The 17,738-nt window shown below is 37.4% G+C and overlaps 1 protein-coding gene across 10 annotated transcripts in view; it reads right to left on the minus strand.

Annotated features, from left to right (window-relative positions):
• Positions 1 to 1,955: 1,955 nt before the first annotated feature.
• The window catches only part of LOC111181497 (desmocollin-2), a 32,367-nt gene continuing 16,584 nt past the window's right edge, over positions 1,956 to 17,738 (minus strand). For 4 of the 10 annotated variants that reach the window (XM_089895025.1, XM_022586894.3, XM_022586893.3 and 1 more), the window contains 9 exons: positions 16,784 to 16,918; positions 16,347 to 16,532; positions 14,680 to 14,930; positions 14,409 to 14,551; positions 9,466 to 9,693; positions 6,941 to 7,171; positions 6,438 to 6,562; positions 4,886 to 5,173; positions 1,956 to 4,198 (listed from right to left, as the gene is read on the minus strand). In XM_089895025.1, the coding sequence (XP_089751151.1) occupies positions 4,001 to 4,198; positions 4,886 to 5,173; positions 6,438 to 6,562; positions 6,941 to 7,171; positions 9,466 to 9,693; positions 14,409 to 14,551; positions 14,680 to 14,930; positions 16,347 to 16,532; positions 16,784 to 16,918 (1,785 nt within the window). In that variant the 3' untranslated portion in view covers positions 1,956 to 4,000. Of the gene's footprint in view, positions 4,199 to 4,282; positions 4,329 to 4,885; positions 5,174 to 6,437; positions 6,563 to 6,940; positions 7,172 to 9,465; positions 9,694 to 14,408; positions 14,552 to 14,679; positions 14,931 to 16,346; positions 16,533 to 16,783; positions 16,919 to 17,738 lie in introns of those variants that run through there. The other 6 variants (XM_030760517.2, XM_030760516.2, XM_022586896.3 and 3 more) reach the window with 6 other exon arrangements.

A 17,738-nucleotide genomic window follows, 5' to 3' on the forward strand; every position in this document is an offset into this window, starting at 1 on the left:
TCCACAGTTCTAACCTCTTAGCTCTGCGCAGGTTTCCTGTAGGGATGTAAGGGACAACTACACCATGCCTTGTCCTGTGCAAGAGTAGCTGATTCAGCTTGTTCCTTCTCATATGAGCACAAACAGTCTGTATTAGGAAGGCCTTACATGGCTGTAAATGGGAGCGCATTAAATGACTGTATGCAAAAAAATGAATGAATGAAATTGTGTTTAAAATTCTCAGAAAATTTGGCAGTTTGGGGCAATGAATAGGATGTGCTATGCAGACAAGAAAGAGAAGCTAAGGCTTCTCAGCTTCAAGCCTAAGTAATAAGAAGGAGGACACTATTTATACAGGAAACTCAGGAAGGCCTGATTGGATGGGGCAACATGCTGTTTGTCTTTATGCATAATGAGTTAAAAGTACTAGCCTAACAGAGGTCTTGACCTAAAAGTAAATAATAGGATAATAGAGGTCTTAAAGAAGAACTGGATAAGAGCTGTAGCTCTACACAGATATCATGTAACCTCTTACAGCTTCATTATTCAAGGAGGTAAAAAAAAGGATGGTTCTAGGTACATAGAAGGAAAAGCATTTTGTCCTCAGGACGTTACTGCCTAAGGGGTCGACCAGGGCAAAATCTGGGGTCGAGATTTCAGTCTTGAGCCCAGGAAAAGGCTGGAGGTAGAGACTAAAGGGAAAGCTTGTGGTCAAAGTCAGATTTTGCACTTAAAAAAAAAAAAAGAAAGAAAAGGAACGAAGATAAAGCCCTGTCTTAAAACAGGGAATCCAATAAAGCAGAAAATGATTATACAGAGATCGCAAAAGCAGATTGCACTGAACTAACGGCAGATCCCTGTTGGCTTCCTCTGTTGAAGCAACATTTTGTAGGGGAAACCTCTAAGATTTTTGCCTCCTTTTTGCTTCCTGAGGCAATGTATGGCTTATTAGGAATTTTATCTGCTTTTCATTTAAGTCTTAAGACTGATCACACACTGATTTGTGGGCTATGGATATGATGTAGCTTCCTGACTACCAAGAATCAGAGACCTGGAAACTATTAGCCATGAAGTTCCCAAAGACCATCACAGGTAAAAACACTGATCGAGCTTCTGGGGAAAATGAACGGGAACATGATGGCAAGTTGTCAGCTGTAGAGAAGTGGATACAGGAGCTATGATTATTCCCAGCTATGGCATCCTCTGCCCCTATGATAATAGCAGCAGCTGACACATATATTGAGGGCTTAACCCAGTACCAAGTCTTTTCATGAATTAACTCATTTAACTGACAACAAAACTATGAAGTAGACTCCTCCAACCCCCTCAATAGGTGTCATACAAGTGAGGAAACTAGACTCAAAGCCTGAGTGACTTCTCAAAACCCACAGCTAATAAGGGTAGCGCTGGGAGTTTGCATCAAGGTAGTCTCTCTGGAGTTTTTGAGTTTTTGCATTTAGATTACCATGGTGACTGCCAAGAGTCTTAAACTCCCAGGCAAGCAACTGCTTGCCTCGGAGGCAAACCATTCTTTAGCAGAACAAGCTAGCAGAGCAGCTAAGGATGGGCTTGACAGGAGGAATCTTAAGCACAAGTAATTTTCAAAGAGCTTTAGAATTAGTGCCCTTTTTAAGAAGCGGATGTTCCTCTTTCCAGCCAATTTGAATAGAGTAGTTTCACAGTATTTCAAACAAAGCAATCCTTTGCAGATACTTCAGCAATCTTTGCAATGTATGTTCTGAACCACAGGAAATATAAGACCCAGTCATCAGATGATCATTATGGAGAAACATATGCTCAATTGACAAACATTCAAAAATGAAAAACAAAAACAAAAATAATCCCCCCCAAAACCCAACCTTTTCATTATCCTGTTTTCTTAATTGATTTCTGTTAATATGAAATGGGTTGTATATGTGACTTATTTTAAATTATTTGGTTTTATTAGGAGTGCCTTTTAGGTGGACCACTCTGACTTTCATGTTTAAAAACCATTTTTTATTCAAACGTCTTACAGCCACCCTAATAGAACCCTAGGAAAGGAGTTCTATTATTATTCCCCATTTTAGATGAAGAAAACCAGACACAGAGAAATTGTGCAACTTAACCAACATCCCATAGCATCACAGTCTTTAGAATAGTAAAATTAGATAAATGTAACAACGGACCAATTTCCTCTCCAAATCAAACTCTAAAATTCTAAAAAATGTAGAACAGGATTCTAAAAAAGAGACTCACTTCTCTAAGTAAGAAAAATACAATCCCATAAGCTCATATCAGACACATGATTAACAAACACACTGATTTTTAAAAACTACTTGATTTACTTTATCATAACTAGTAATATACAAGAATTTTATACATAATTTATTAAAAATAACTTTGAGAAATAGTATTTTTGACTGAGTAGTGATGAAACTATTGAAAAGATAAACTGATTATTGAATAAATTACCCAGTGTTAATTTTTAAAAATAATTGTTATAAGCCAATCCTGTGAATTCAAAATAGGCATATTATTAACAATCCTAAATATCAGAAATACTTTAAAAATGTCCATATGGTTAGTACGGATAGAAAATTCATTGACTGAAATCAGCTGTGAAATGTAGCCTGGAATTTGGTTGGCTATTAAGTTTAATTTTGTCTTATTATTTCAAAATTTAAATAGTTTGAACCAGTTCGACATTTGTTAAAAAACTGTAATCTCAAAATATTAAAAAAAAAAAAACTTTACAAACACATAGCTATAACTAGCCACCTGATCTAAAAAGCTATAAAAGTTATTCCTAGAGATTTCACAATCCCTGTACTGCAAAGCTTATTTCAAAAAAATCACTATTTTGCATTTATAAACTGTATCTTTGCAATAATGAACTGTAAATATACTATTTTATACTAAACTAATTTTAATTACACTATTCCTTTTGTTAACATAGAGTGTTGCATCAAATAAAAGCATGACATGCTTCTACAGTTGAATGGCAAAAGTAAAGGGTCTTTGTTGAGGAGATAATGAAGCAATCACCAAAATAGCTGAAACAAAAAAATTGACATTACATTGATTTTAAGAAAAGCCAAGAATACAGGTGCTTACATAAAACAGAAACACAGAATAAGTCACTTTATAAGCGAGGGAAAAAGAGGCGGCTTTTAAACATACTTAGATTCTCCAACCCAAATCGGAATTTTAAGAACAAAAAAGAAGAGAAAGAGAGAGATAGAGGGAAAAAGAGAGGGAGAGGGGGAAAGAGGGAAGAGAGAGGGTGAGAGGCAGACAGAAGGGGTGGTGGGGAGTGGCGGGGACCAAAGACCAAAACCTTGCAGGAGTAAAAAATACATTCCTCAGCATTTTTTTAATTTAAATTTTGCGGAGAAGGTGGGTAACAGAGGAAATGTAGATTCAGTGCCGGATTTCACAGAGAATACAACACAAAAACTAAAGTCCACCAAAGTGGAATTATAATAACAGTCAACGCTTAGTTGGGAATCTCCCTTTGCTTTATGAAGCAAGGTCATGTTACAAGACTAAAACAATAGCAAGAATGCAGTGTATACACTTTAGAATGTTTAGGAGAACAACAGTCTTCAAGCACCACACAAACAATTAATTTAGGTAACTGAAGATAATGTTAGAGCAAGACCTCTTCAATTTTCCATTCGGTTATACTCCAAGTAGTCTATGATATAGACTTGAGTTAATTACATATTATTGCACTACAAATTGGCTGCTGTCACTATACCCAAATGTAAACAATAATGCAGACTGTCTCAACTTGTCTATCTGCAGGTGTCCTTAGGTGGAAGACAAGTATTTAAAAACTATGGAAAAATCAGGAAATTTGTGTAGTTGTTCACAGCATCCCTCTGTAAAAGCACATGTGGCTAAAGAGATCTCAACAAAATAAAGGGGAAAAGCCCCCAAAACAGCATCTTCTATTTTTAAAAAAATCCTGGCTTGTAATAATAATTTAAAAGAGACAATTAAAGCCACTGGCTTTTGTAGACTAAATAGAACACACTCATCTCTTCATGCATGCTTCTGCTAGTGTCCTAAATTTGGGTTCCAAATGATCCAAAAATTCAAGCCCATCTTCTTCTTGTCGTTCACTGCAACAACCCACAGAACCAGCCGCCGATCCTTTTCCTTCATAGTTATACGTCCGGACGTAGTCTTGTGCATGCGTATGACTGTTATCCTGATTACACAGCTGGACCTTCTGCCAAGAGGAAAAACACAGCATATTTTATTACTATTTTAAACACCGAAACTTACTAGCATAAAAATAATTGCTTTGATTTACCTTTCATTGTTTAATTTTTAATCAGAGTGTGTCCTCTAATGGATTCCTACATATAAAAAACACCCATGATTGGTCTATATCATCAATCATACCATCAATTCACTACATAGCATGTTTCTAAAAGTCACACATGTGGCAGCAAGTATACAAGTGTTTGTTTTAAGTAATCACTGCTTTCTCTTTCAAGATTATGGCTAATGTGAAATGCATCCCTTACACTGAACCTGAATGCATGTGGGCTCAGAGCTTTCCAGATAGGCATAGTGGCTGTGCAGGCTGGAATTGCCTTGGACCCCACTTTTGGCCTTTAAGACATGACTTGTCTGATGACAATGGCATCAGAGAAATGGCAACACAAAGTCATGAGAAAAAGAATTTGAATATCATATGATTTCAGAAGCAATTAAAAAGCAAACAAAATATGAGGAAAAGTCAATATCCACTTAACATCTGATCATAACTAAATCAAAATTAAGGAAAATCAAATTTCTTATTAGTAGGTTAATCATTAATTGAAAATAAAGATCAGGCCACTAAACTGTAATCATTTAGAAAGTTGAAAAGGAAGCAAAATAGATTTGTAGGTCACTTAGGGAAACCCACTTCACCAAGACGGGGCTGAGTGTAGGTGTACCAATCGGAGTATGCGTATCTGCAGTTGTCTGCCTCTACTTGTCCTCCTCTGCAGGAATCCAGGGTGTGCTGTCCACCTCCCTTACACAATCCCAGGGTGTGATGATGCCCGGCCTCCTGGCAGGGCTCAACGGTCTGCCCTCCTTTCACCATTTCAATGGTCTCCTGCCCTCCGTTTTTCACTCCGGATCCCAGGGTGCTGCAAATTCCCTGAGTGGAGCCTCCCATAGTATAGGTTGTGAAGCCGTTGGTGGAATACTGAAACAAAACAGTTGGCATTGGGGAAATACGGAGGAGAACAAAAAATGAGAAAAAGAGCAAATCATGCAGATAATGCTGTGACTTTTCATGCTATAAGTCCTGCCCTCCAGGACTTTTCATCCTGGAGGGCAGGAACCCCATCTGTCCTGGCAATCCCAAGTACCTAACTACCGTAACCCCAGTACTTCACGTAGCGTCCAATACAAGAAGCAAACTATAGATGCCAAGCGGTCTGAGCCTTGAGACAAGTCAGAAAGCTTGATGTATACTCCTTCTTCAAAAACTTCTTAGACTACTGTACAACTTCATTTGTGAAATCCTTCCAGCATCTCACATCTCAAGATCAGGATTGTACACTATTGTCTCACATGGATTGACCCTTGATTCCCTTCACCTGACTAGAACAGAAACAGAAATAATAATCAGTATTTTTATTTAGTGTCTAACTGAGTTCCCTTCAACTGAAACAAAATCAGTAGAAATAAAAGTTGCTGTAAAAATCTTAGCAGCAATACTAAATCCGTGTGATCTAATTCAATACAAATAAATCAGCAGAGAAAATAAGAACACCAAAGCTCTGGCCACTAATTTTCCATGTTACGTTTCTGTAGGAAACTCTAAGTTTTATTTTTTCAAATACCTTCCTAGATGTCAACATCCTTTTGTTTTCTAAATCCTTCCTGCTCTAATCACCAATTATGCTTTTTGTAGGGAATTTACTTGTTCCTCAACCACATATTAGGCTGGAAAACAAAGCGGAAGCCGTGTAATCACCTGTTAGCATTACTGCTTCATATATTTGACTTCAGGCTCCTTTCTAACCTATCAGAGCCTGAAAGCCTCCATTAAAGTTCTTCCCACGATGATCAAAGCCTGTAGTCATTTTATTGCTGTTGCCAGAAAAAAAATTAAAACCACATGCTGATGATCTGTGAATAACTAAATGAAACATTTTTACACACAACCAGCAGCTTCAACATATAAAAAAGACTGGGTCTAAAGTTGAAGCCATGACACCCTTGAAATAGAAAATAATAATGACATGCCGAAGGATTTTTACTATTAAGTGACACTATATGGCCGAATTGAAATGCCATATATCACCATAGGATCAATGTCATTTTATCTGTCCCCTGGGACTGATGACATTTTATATATTGTAAGTTACCTGATTTGAAAAGAACTTTGCCCAGAAAAGGTCATTATTGTTGGTTAGGCCAATTTATCGTCTGTATGTATTTTGAAAGGACAAACAATTTACCACTTTGTCATCGCCGGGAGCTTCAGTGTTTGATACAATGAGGTTCTGCTGGGCTAAATCATCGGGAAATACTTTTGGCTTTTTGGCTGCCCCAGTAGCCCCACAGACTAAGGTAAATAGGACACCTGGAGGATGAGAGAGATGTTCAGTTTATCGTAAAACAATGTTACGAATTTATGATGACAAATATGAAAACAACTTTCCAGAAAACATAAACAGTATTGCTTGTGTCGAAGTAGCATCCAGTAGAAAAGTCTGCCCTAACCAGATATGCCACAAACAATGCTAAGTGCTGTATTTGTGTTGAATTTTATGTCTATGCTAATTAGGATAGCACTAAAATGATACCTAAATGCACTTTCAATAAATAAATTAAATATGTGTGTGTTAAATAGAAATGTAGCTATATACAAATGAGCAGCCATAGATAACAGTGCTGATCCTAAGAATGTGTCCTGAAAGTTATTTTAAAAGCTATCATTTGAATTCATGAAAGGACTTACAAAATAGCAATGCTATGCCCAACACTATTGCAAGGATGGCCCACTTTCCAAGTATCAGTCTTCTGGGAATCACAGATGAGCGAATGTCGCAGTCACTTTGGGTAACACAGTCACATAATATCACCTTTAACTGAGTGACAAGTGATTGGCCAAGCCTATCTGCAACTCTGACAGGTACTGTATATTCTCCAAACTGGAGGTCATTCAGATAGGAAAGACGTGCTGCTGTATCTGAAAGGACATAAAACCAAGCATTATAGAATGTCATGAGCATAAATAAGTAACTAGTGACAGAATATTCGTATTTCCCTACAACTGGATATTCCTGATGGGAATGGCACAAGTGCTACACGATTGTAAGCGTGAATGGACGAAGTCTTTCTAATCATATAAAAGTTTGTCTACACTGCCTCTTTTTAGAAAGGTCTTTCTTTTGGCTTTTGTAATAATATATTTTATCTGTGGATAAACAAATCCTTCCTATAACAAATAACAGACTTGTTTAGAGACTGATTTTTATCACATCTTTAAAATTTTTAAATTTTTAAAATACCAGTCAGTGTATATTTTCTTTTATGCATGATTCATCAGAGAATTTCATAGACTAAAATTCTGGATGTTTCCCCTTATTTTGTTTTCTATACATTGTGCCAAACCTTGAACATATTTTCAAGGCATGAGTCATGCTGCTGGAACTTCTTCTCATGGTCCTACAAGACACTGGGACCAACTGTATTTTTTTTGGTTTCGATGTATGTTTTCTTAGGTCAACAGTAGAAAATATCCAGGTCAAAATCCTAGTCTTGGGAACGCCAAAAATATACTACTCTACATGTAGATGACACATGCCCATGCCCAAGAATAATCCTCCCCACTTAACTGGCTCAGTGTGACATTTTCATTATTTCATAATTTGAAGCTCTAAATATAAACTTGGATATTTGGGTAAAAAAAAAAAAAAATCACTGAATCAAGTCAATTTTAAGAGAAAGCATGGTTAACCCAGTGAGTCTATGTATGTGTAAGAAATCATAATAAGACTAACAAAACCACAATTTATGATTCAAAACATGCCATGGTCTATTGCATTGACTATCTTGTTTACTTCCCCCAATAATCCCATTTTACACATGAGTAAATTGATGCATGGCGAGACCTAAAGCCTCTTTAGGATACGTTCTTCTTAACTTGGCATTTCCCAGGCTTTTGGGCTCTTTCACAGCCCAGTAAAACTTTAAACTAACAAAGTTTTGACCAACATAATCCTGACGACGTTTCATTGTACTAAGTAGGAATATTTTTTAAAATTACCACCTCCTTTAACATTATGTAAAAAGAAATATTATGACACCAAATAAGTAGAAAGGACATCTAAATATAAGGTTAGTTCTCAAGCACGCACATGTTAGAATGCTGTTACAACCACTGAAAATGTTGTCAGTTCACAGGGCAACTTGTCATCATAGGAAGTCAAGGAATACTCATTGAAAGCATGGGAATGAAAACCTTTCAAGGGCACCCCCCACTCAGCTTACAGTGGATCTTGAGTCGTGAAAGCTGGAGTGACATGACATCATGATGCACAGGTACTGTAGTGCGGTCAGGAGACGCAGAATGTGCTGGAAAGTTAAGAGCTGACGTAGAGAATGAGGCAATGGTGGGACAAAGGGAGGTTCCCTTTGTCTTTGCCATTCTTGTCACCATAGATTCTAACATGGGTAAAGTCAGAAGTACAGACTGGTACCAAGTGGGGGAAGAATCCCACATAGAAAACAGTAGACAAGAAATGGTCAGAAATCAATGCAGTGCAGAAAGAAGGGATCCTACGGTGGACACTGTGATGCATACCCAGATCCCCTGTAATCAGGGATGTATTGTCCCAGCTGCTTGGGAGGCTATCAGCACCATCAGTGACTGTGCCTTCCTGCCAAAGGTCACATCCCTGCGGGCAGCCCAACCCACTGATGAAGCAATGTAAAAGCACAGAACAGAATGGCCATTCTGAAGGGCCATTTAGTTCAGACCCCCCGTGAGTCAGCCGAGGCTGTCCTTTGGCCTGAGCTACAGCTTGATTTCTCTTTTTGCTAAATCCTGCTTCCCTTCCTTTCACACATATTAATGCCAAGGAAACTCCTTGATAAACATTCAGCCTGGAAAGACTGTCTCAGAGTCTGCTTCCTGGGTAGCATACCCGCAAGGGATGGGGATTCCCTTATGACTTAGGAGACCGCTGTCATATGAAGACTCTGTGTAGGTGGGAGGTACCCAAGTCAGGAAGTGGTTACATCAGACCTCGTCTGGGGTGGGGGGGGTGGAGTACGAATGAGAATTCACCCAACACCAAAGGGAAACCCGGCACAGGACTGATCAGAGACCGGCACTTCCCACCACATCAACACTGAGAAACTCATGTTCTTTTGTTGGCGGTTACCATTCAGTGAATTATTCTTCTACTCCAACAAGAAAAAAAATATTTTAGATATCCTGATGCTGAGAAGGACAAAGTAATGTTTAAAAACACATACCGTTAATTTTTGTCAGTCTCCACATTCTAAGTACTTCTGAATCAGAAACACCTTCCAAACTGAAGTCAAAGGGTGGGCCGTGTATGGGTTCATCGGGATCTACGGCCACAATCTCCGCCGATGACATGACAGTTTTACAGATTATCACCGTCTTTTGAGGTATGAATGGGCCGTTATCATTCACGTCTTCAAGTATAATCCCTAGTGTCCCAGTACATGTTCTCTTACCTAGAAAATTGGATATGAAAATACAATTTTTTAATGTTTTGAGTTTTCACTGGGACATTACACATTGCAAAAAATTTATTACTTATTAGGCACTTGTACCATATAAATGAGAGTGACAAGCACAGTCCCAGGCTATGTCCTTAAGGTAAGTTAAGAGAATGACATTATCAATTTCAAATGGGTTGTACAGAAAATAACTGCTGTTTAGATTTGTCATTCATTCACTAAAGAGCTGCAATAGATATGGGAGCTTTTATGGAGGTGAGCTTTGACAGATTTTTAAAAAGAGGAAGGAAGAGGGGACCAACAAGGATATTTCTGGTATATTTAAAAGCACAAAGAGATTTAAGGAGGTGGGAAAGCACATACACACACCTATGTTCTGGACATAATGAAGAGGAAGGCACACTGGTGGGAGCTAACGCTGGAAAGAAGAACCAAGGGTCCTTGAAAGCCAACGTAGGGAGCTTGGAGTTTAATATGCATTTAGAAAACACTTAAGATTTGGGGGCAGGAAAAGTGAAAGACAGAAGGCATGTATTTGGGAGATTAGAACAAAACTAGTACACGGAAATGTTCAAAGCATGAAAGACTCCAGAAGTGGAAAAACACTTTCAAACCAGAATAATCACTCTGAGGTGTAGCCTAAGGAATTCATCTATCTACGTATTCAGTAAAAACTTACTGAATAGCTACTTTGTACAGGGCACTGCAGTGGAAAATCTGGAGATTCAAAAATGAAGTGGTCATGGGTCCCGGCCACAAATTAGTAACACGGTTGTGAAGTCTGGAGTTGAACATAAATCCAGGACTTGTGTCTTTAAATCGTTTATTCTTTCCGTTTAATAAGAAGGCCTTGAACATCAGGGGTGGAGAAGAGGATGACAAAAACCTGTGCCACCCGCGATCTGGGGCTATGCCTTATATGAAGCAGCCCACGTAGGAAAGCGGGAAGACCAGGCACTGGCGTGCAGTCACAGCCTCCACCCAGCAAAAGAACCTGTGATATTCCCAGGGTCATCGTGGGCCAGGAGCCATAGCCCACCAAGTTAAGAAGGGGTTGTGAAATGTGGGCCACAGAAATGTGGGCCACAGAAAAGAACATGGTGGAGGCAACTACAAGACCACTATGAGGTAAAGTGGGAGAAAGAAAAGAGTCAAAAGCAGAGGCAAACCAATACCTCCCATTTAATGTAAGCTTGCAAATTAAAATGCCTGAATGAGCAAGATTAACGCTTAAAGGAAAACCAACAAAATCAACAATCAGAAGATTAATTCACTCTATGCAAGATATCTTCGAAACACGTATATTTACTATCTTCAAAAGCATAAAGAAGGTTAACTGTTTAAATAAGCATGAAAATGACACTGAAATTCCAGTAGAAATAAACATTCATCTAACAGGGACTCTAGAAAAAAAGGATAAATAGAATGGTAGGGAAGTAATACTCAAAGAAATACTTGCTGAGAATATCCCAGAATTAAAGAAAAAAAATGGATCTTCTAAAATATATTCTGACTGTAGTGCTGGGTAAATAAAAATAAATTCTCAGCATAAGACTGAATTAAAACTATATATAGAACACAACCTAGGGAACTATAAAAGTTATCTGGATGTATTACCTATAAAGAGACAATAATTAAACAGACAGTAGAATATGCATGAGCAACAAGTAATGCCAAAAGATGATGGAGTACCACTTGCAGGGTACTGAGGGAAAGAAGGGGTTAACTCAAAATTCTAAACCAAGTCAAATGATCAAATCAAGCATGAGAACAATATTAAAATATTTTTCAGAACAATAAAACTGACAGGGTTTACAATGCACCATTGAAGGAACTAGTAAAGGATATAGTTCAGCAGGAAGAAAAGGGAACTAGGAGAGAAGAAATGAGATACAAGAAACAATGCAACTATCTCTCACTTTGGATAGCTTTTATTTATTTATTTATTTATTTATTTTTTGCGGTACGCGGGCCTCTCACTGTTATGGTCTTTCCCGTTGCGGAGCACAGGCTCCGGACGCGCAGGCTCAGCGGCCATGGCTCACGGGCCTAACCGCTCCGCGGCATGTGGGATCTTCCCAGACCGGGGCACGAACCCGTGTCCCCTGCATCGGCAGGCGGACTCTCAACCACTGCACCACCAGGGAAGCCCTGGACAACTTTTAAAGAAAAGACAGAGACACAAAGGAAGCAGGGAGACATGTATACATGTATTTTATCCATCTGAGAAACTTTTCTATTAGGACACAATAATCTCGTCTCTCAAATTCTCTCGTTCTTATGCCATGTGGTATTTTCTTGCTCTCTCTGAAAATTGGGATTGCAAGATGTCTTGACCATTTCTTTCCATTTGAGGCCACACATGGAGTTGAAAACACATGTCTTACTGATTAAATCTGGTTAATTATAAAGTCTTTAAAAATTGACCTCGGGACTTCCCTGGTGGCACAGTGGTTAAGAATCCACCTGCCAACGCAGGGAACACGGGTTCGATCCCTGGTCTGGGAAGATCCCACATGCTGCGCAGCAACTAAGCCTGTGCACCACAACTACTGAGCCTGTGCCCTAGAGCCCGCGCGCCTAGAGCCCGCTCTCTGCAACAAAGACAAGCCACTGCAATGAGAAGCCCGCGTACCACAACAAAGAGTAGCCCCCACCCACCACAACTAGAGAAAGCCCGCGCTTAGCAACGGAGACCCAACGCAGCCAAAAATAAATTAATTAATTAAAAAAAAAATTGACCTCTACAGTGTTTGCTGTGCTACCACGGTGCTAAATGCTTGAATTTCCCTTCCATGAAATACTTAGAGTTGTTCAATAAACTCCATTGTCTTTGCACATTGTGATGAGTAGTGGACAATATTTCAACCAAAGATTTTAGACATCTAACTCAGTGTTTCACAGCTCTGCTTTTCATCTGTTAATAAATAATATTCTTTTATTCACTGGAACGTACGCATGCAATGCTCACCTTCTAATATTAATATAATTCTATACGGGTAAATATCAATTCCTAAAATGAAGTCTTGGAAGGTGAGTCACCTATGGGTCCATGATTTATGTGCATGGCACTCTTCTGATAAATGTTTTTTAAAAGTTTGAAAGCACACTCCTCCTCCCCAAAGTTAGAATCTTACAACAAAAGTAGAAACCTAAAACTCAGCTATACAGAGGAAACACCTGGGCGAATCTGCCAACTGAGGTTAGATTGAGAAGAGAAGAGAAATGGAACTTAAAGCTTAAGAAAGAGCTCTGTTTAGAAGAGGAGAAGGAAGTAAAGCTAGAATGCATGTAGATAAGAGAGAAATGTGTGGAAAAGTTGAGACATAGAATCCTTGAGGGAGAGTTTTAAAAAGAGGAAACAAGCGCTGTAGGAAAGTAGGAGAGGGAGTGAGCACAGGCTCAGAGGTCAGTGCTCACAGGAGAGAACATTTCTCGTACAGAAGCAGCAGCTGGGAGGGCTCAGAGGGAATGAGCCAGGATAGATTTTTAAAAAGGTAAAAGACAAAAACAAATAAAAAACATACTTTAGTATGATCTCAGTTCAGAAAATAAAAAGATGTGGAGTTATTTATCCCCTACCAGCTTCAAAAGAAATTAATGGAAAAGGCCCTGTTACACATTTATTCTCGACCACAATGATGATTAACCGTGCCTCTCTTCTAAATGCTATAAAAACATTTGTTCAACAGAGGAAAATGTGGAATAAAATTACATCCAAAATCTCTCATTCCAGACAGTAATTTTTATCTCATTGATAAAAACGATTTGCCAAGTGCAATTAAAAATGTAAAAATAATGGATTTGATTTTCATATTATTTCTCTTCTTTTCACTTGCTTTGACCAAAAAGCATGTTTTGACAAAGGGACAAAGGAAGTTGAGGCCTTAAAGGGCAGTCTTTAATTGGTTGAAGTTAAATTAACAATGATTACAACTTTACCAATTCAATCAATGGATATGAGCCATTTCTCTTTAATTTAGAAAAAGTTGAAATATCTAAAACATCTTCCAAAATCACTTCTAAATTCTAATTTTGCAAGCTATAGTATAATAATTTATGTTTACTGTAGTTAACATATTTATTTTACAGAGGCAAAAAGTTCAAATGTATATTACGGTAAAATTATATTTTATGCAGTAAAAGGATCTCATTCCTAATCACTGTGCTCACATTCCAATTTTACAGGGCTCATAGAAAATGATTTTCCATTTTATGTGATTTTGTGGATTCACAGAATTTTTCTAATTTTATAATATCAGAATACTAGCCGCCAAGTATATTGTCAGTTTCCTGTAGAAAGATATAACTTTTTGAGTACTGACCTATGAGGCAGTAAGTATGTTCTCTCTGTAATAAATTTTCCTGTCAAAGTAGATATTTTAAGAGATATGACTAAATTGAAGCTAATTTTTCTAAAGTAATTTTCTCAATTTTTAATGATTATTTAATTTTAATAAATTATAGTCTCAAGTATTTTCTATGACTAAATTGTTTTATACCATAATTACATACAAAACTGAGGGTACTATTAGAAAGCAGACATGAGTTAATAAATTATAGCAAACCTCTCAATTACTCTATTTGTCATCTGGGGTGAAATAAATTTTGAGAATGTATGCAGCTGACTTAAAAATGTATGTTGTTTAAAAACTGAGGATGTCTGTAGTTGGGGGTGTATACAGCTGGCTTAAACACAAAGTTCTTACCTTTGTCTGAGGCAAGGATTGTAATATTATATATACCATTTCTGATGGTCCTTGCCTCTCTATCCAGGCTTCTTAAAATTGTGATTGATCCTGAGTTTTCATCAACACTGACCCATCCTTCTGGATCACTTAATTTCTTATACCTGTAAGTAATGATGAATTAAAATAGCAAAATGGATCATAAGCCAAATTACAATACTGGTATCAAAATAAGTTATACATTTTAAAAACATGGTAAATTTGAAATCAACTAAAATAGAATTACAAGTACCTTATGCCACTGCTACTATTTGTTTCCGGGTCATGTGCTTTATATCCAATGCCCTTTGTGCTCCCTGGTGCATTTTCTTTAATACGAACAATTTGCACTGCAGGGCGACACTCAGGGCCTTCATCCTGATTTTGTACATTAACAGTGACTGTCGCCATGCTCATGGTTGATCTCGAACTAGCAAAATTTGGAGCTTCATTAACTACACTGATTTGTAGGGTCATCTCTTGTTTTTCTTCATAATTCAGTGGCTACAAAAGCAAGCGTGTTGGAAATCAGATCAAGAAATAGTACTTGGCAATGTGAACTAGTGTGTAACTAGTTAGCTGTGGAAATATGTAAGTGCTGTGTCGGGAACAGTCATGAAAATATTAAACATATACCCACAAATATGATGGTGGTGGAAGGAGGGAAATCCTTCAACTGATTGAGCATTTGGGTGGAGCCAGCAAAAAAAAAAAAAAAAATTCCTCAACTGCAAATTTAACACAAGTAATATTATAGGTCCCGATGGCGATTTCAGATAGTATTTAATGAAATATTATTTGAAATATTACTTTAGGGACTCCATACCCTAATCAACAGTAATTTACTAGTCCATTAATTTTGGAACCACTTTTCCTACACTTCTGAGATGAGTACAATTATTCGTACCTGGTTTGGGGTAGAAAACGTGGGTCAAATTTTATGAACTGTATTCAAGATAAGAGACAAGAAAATAGAAAGCTTATGGGCTTTACACTTTCCTTTTTAATCTCTTTTATCCCAGTTACTCTCTAAAACATGGGTAGTACCAAGTTTAATGGAAGGTTTTCATTTTATTTTGCCTGATATCTGAAGAAAGAGATAAGATTTAAGGGACAATCCCTTTGCTGTTTTGAAACAGAAATTAACCCACAAACTGCAGCTAATTTTCATCATTGTAAGAAAAAAAGAACTCATCATGTTTGATCCATTCTCCTTGTGAATATGTACAGAAGGGAAGCTACAGAGACCCAGGATAGAATCATGTTTTAGAGGCAGAAGAAATAAGCCCATGGTTTTGTCCAAAGCCAGAGCTCAGATCACTTTATGGGTTAACTCTGCCTCCTGAATTCACAGTGATGTCTTCTGAGATAATTGTAGAATATTATTAGAAAGAGGTTTTAGAAGTATTTACATCTTCAAATGGGTGAGGATTCCCATTTTGAACCAGGAAGCTATGAATGTAATGTACACTGGATACAGATGAACAGATCTATAAACAGCTTCCCTATGGGTCTGACCAGGAATAACTCATCATCTGGGAAATTCAGTAATTAAGTAGAGGCTCCTGGACACAGCTATAGATAGAATGGACTAGGAAAGTTTGGCAGTGTCCCACTGGTGTCAAAGCTGTGCTAGTTTTTTAATTGTTAAGAGATACTGGTTACAAAGTGGGTACTATATCGTATTAATTGAACATGCATATATAATCACTTTAAACTATCATGCCTTTATAAAAAAAAATGTTCTCCAAAATTTGTGTATTCATCCCACTATATATATGAAAAACATAGTGTTTACATTTACCTAAATATCTATTTTATTCCTACATTTACCATAATTCCTTTCTTTTCATTAAACTCTAGTATGCTAATCTGTGACATTATAAGCTACAAATAACTAATTTCCTAAGTTATTCTTACCTTAACCACATACAGAACTCCTTCATTGGTTTTGGGATCTGTTACAATTTTAAAATTTCCATTTTCATTGCCCTTTAAAATGGTATAATTAGCTCTCCAATTAGCAGTATTAATTAAATCCTTATCCGTAACGGCAACACGTAAGATTTCCACATCAATTATATTTTCCTCCACTGATGTCTCATACTAAAATAATAAAAAACAACAAAAAAAAGTTTAATTAGTAACTCTCACAAAAATAAAACACCAGGTAAAGTCAGCCCAGTTCTTCTAATTTCTAAAGTACTGGGTTAACATGACTTTAAACCCCAAGTCCAAACTACTGACACGTGGCTGGGAATACTTCATTTGAAATCATGGGGCATGGGTGGAGGTGCACATATGTAGCAACTAACACTACATTGTACATTTTTCTTTTATTAATATCACACACTTACAGATAAACGGTTGAATGTTGGCAAGTTGTCATTCACATCTCCAATATTAATGATGCAAGTTGCAGTTGTCTGCAAACCAAAATATTGACCATCCATGTCTTGTACTTTTATTTTCAATTGGTATTTATCAGTTACCTGAAAAGTAAGTATTAATTACTGAGTGAAAGCAACATTGTAAATGAAATCTTAATTTACACTCTATAATTTCCCTTGCATTCAAAATTTAAGAGGTACACTATTAGATTTCATAGTTTTCATGTACTGGCAGAAGAACAATTTCCTCACACTAGTAATTTTCAATTAATTTACAAAAATAGAGTAGTTTCTCAAATTGAAAATGCTACTCATGGAAGTAACTGGTTTTAGCATTACTTAACAGAAAGAGAAGATATAGTCATAGTACATTTTAAATTGCCTAGTAATTAATCAAAATCTTTATCTCCTATGCAAAGTACATTCTTATATTCAAAAATACACAACAGTTACTCTATACCAGTCTCGTAATGAAGCAATAAAGGTATCCTCCTGTAAAAAAAGGTGGATTTTAAATATTTACTTTACATTTACTAAAAGATCATTAAATTATCATGAAAACAAAGTTCTGGAACTATGTAATTTTTTCTTCTTCATGGAAAATAGATTCTGGTTCTTAAGGGTTTTCCGTTCTTCAGAGATTACAGAAGGCTCATCACTGGTTTTAAAAAATGTGTATCTCCGGGCTTCCCTGGTGGCGCAGTGGTTGAGAGTCCGCCTGCCGATGCAGGGGACACGGGTTCGTGCCCCAGTCCGGGAAGATCTCACATGCCGCGGAGCGGCTGGGCCCGTGAGCCATGGCCGCTAAGCCTGCGCGTCCAGAGCCTGTGCTCCGCGGCGGGAGAGGCCACAACAGTGAGAGGCCTGCGTACCGCAAAAAAAAAAAAAAAAGTGTATCTCCTCATAATGGTTTCATTTGTCA

This window comes from Delphinapterus leucas, chromosome 14, assembly GCF_059928025.1.
Source record: "Delphinapterus leucas isolate spDelLeu-1000000601 "Yukka" chromosome 14, BTC_Dleu_Yukka2, whole genome shotgun sequence".
Classification (NCBI taxonomy): Eukaryota; Metazoa; Chordata; class Mammalia; order Artiodactyla; family Monodontidae; genus Delphinapterus; species Delphinapterus leucas.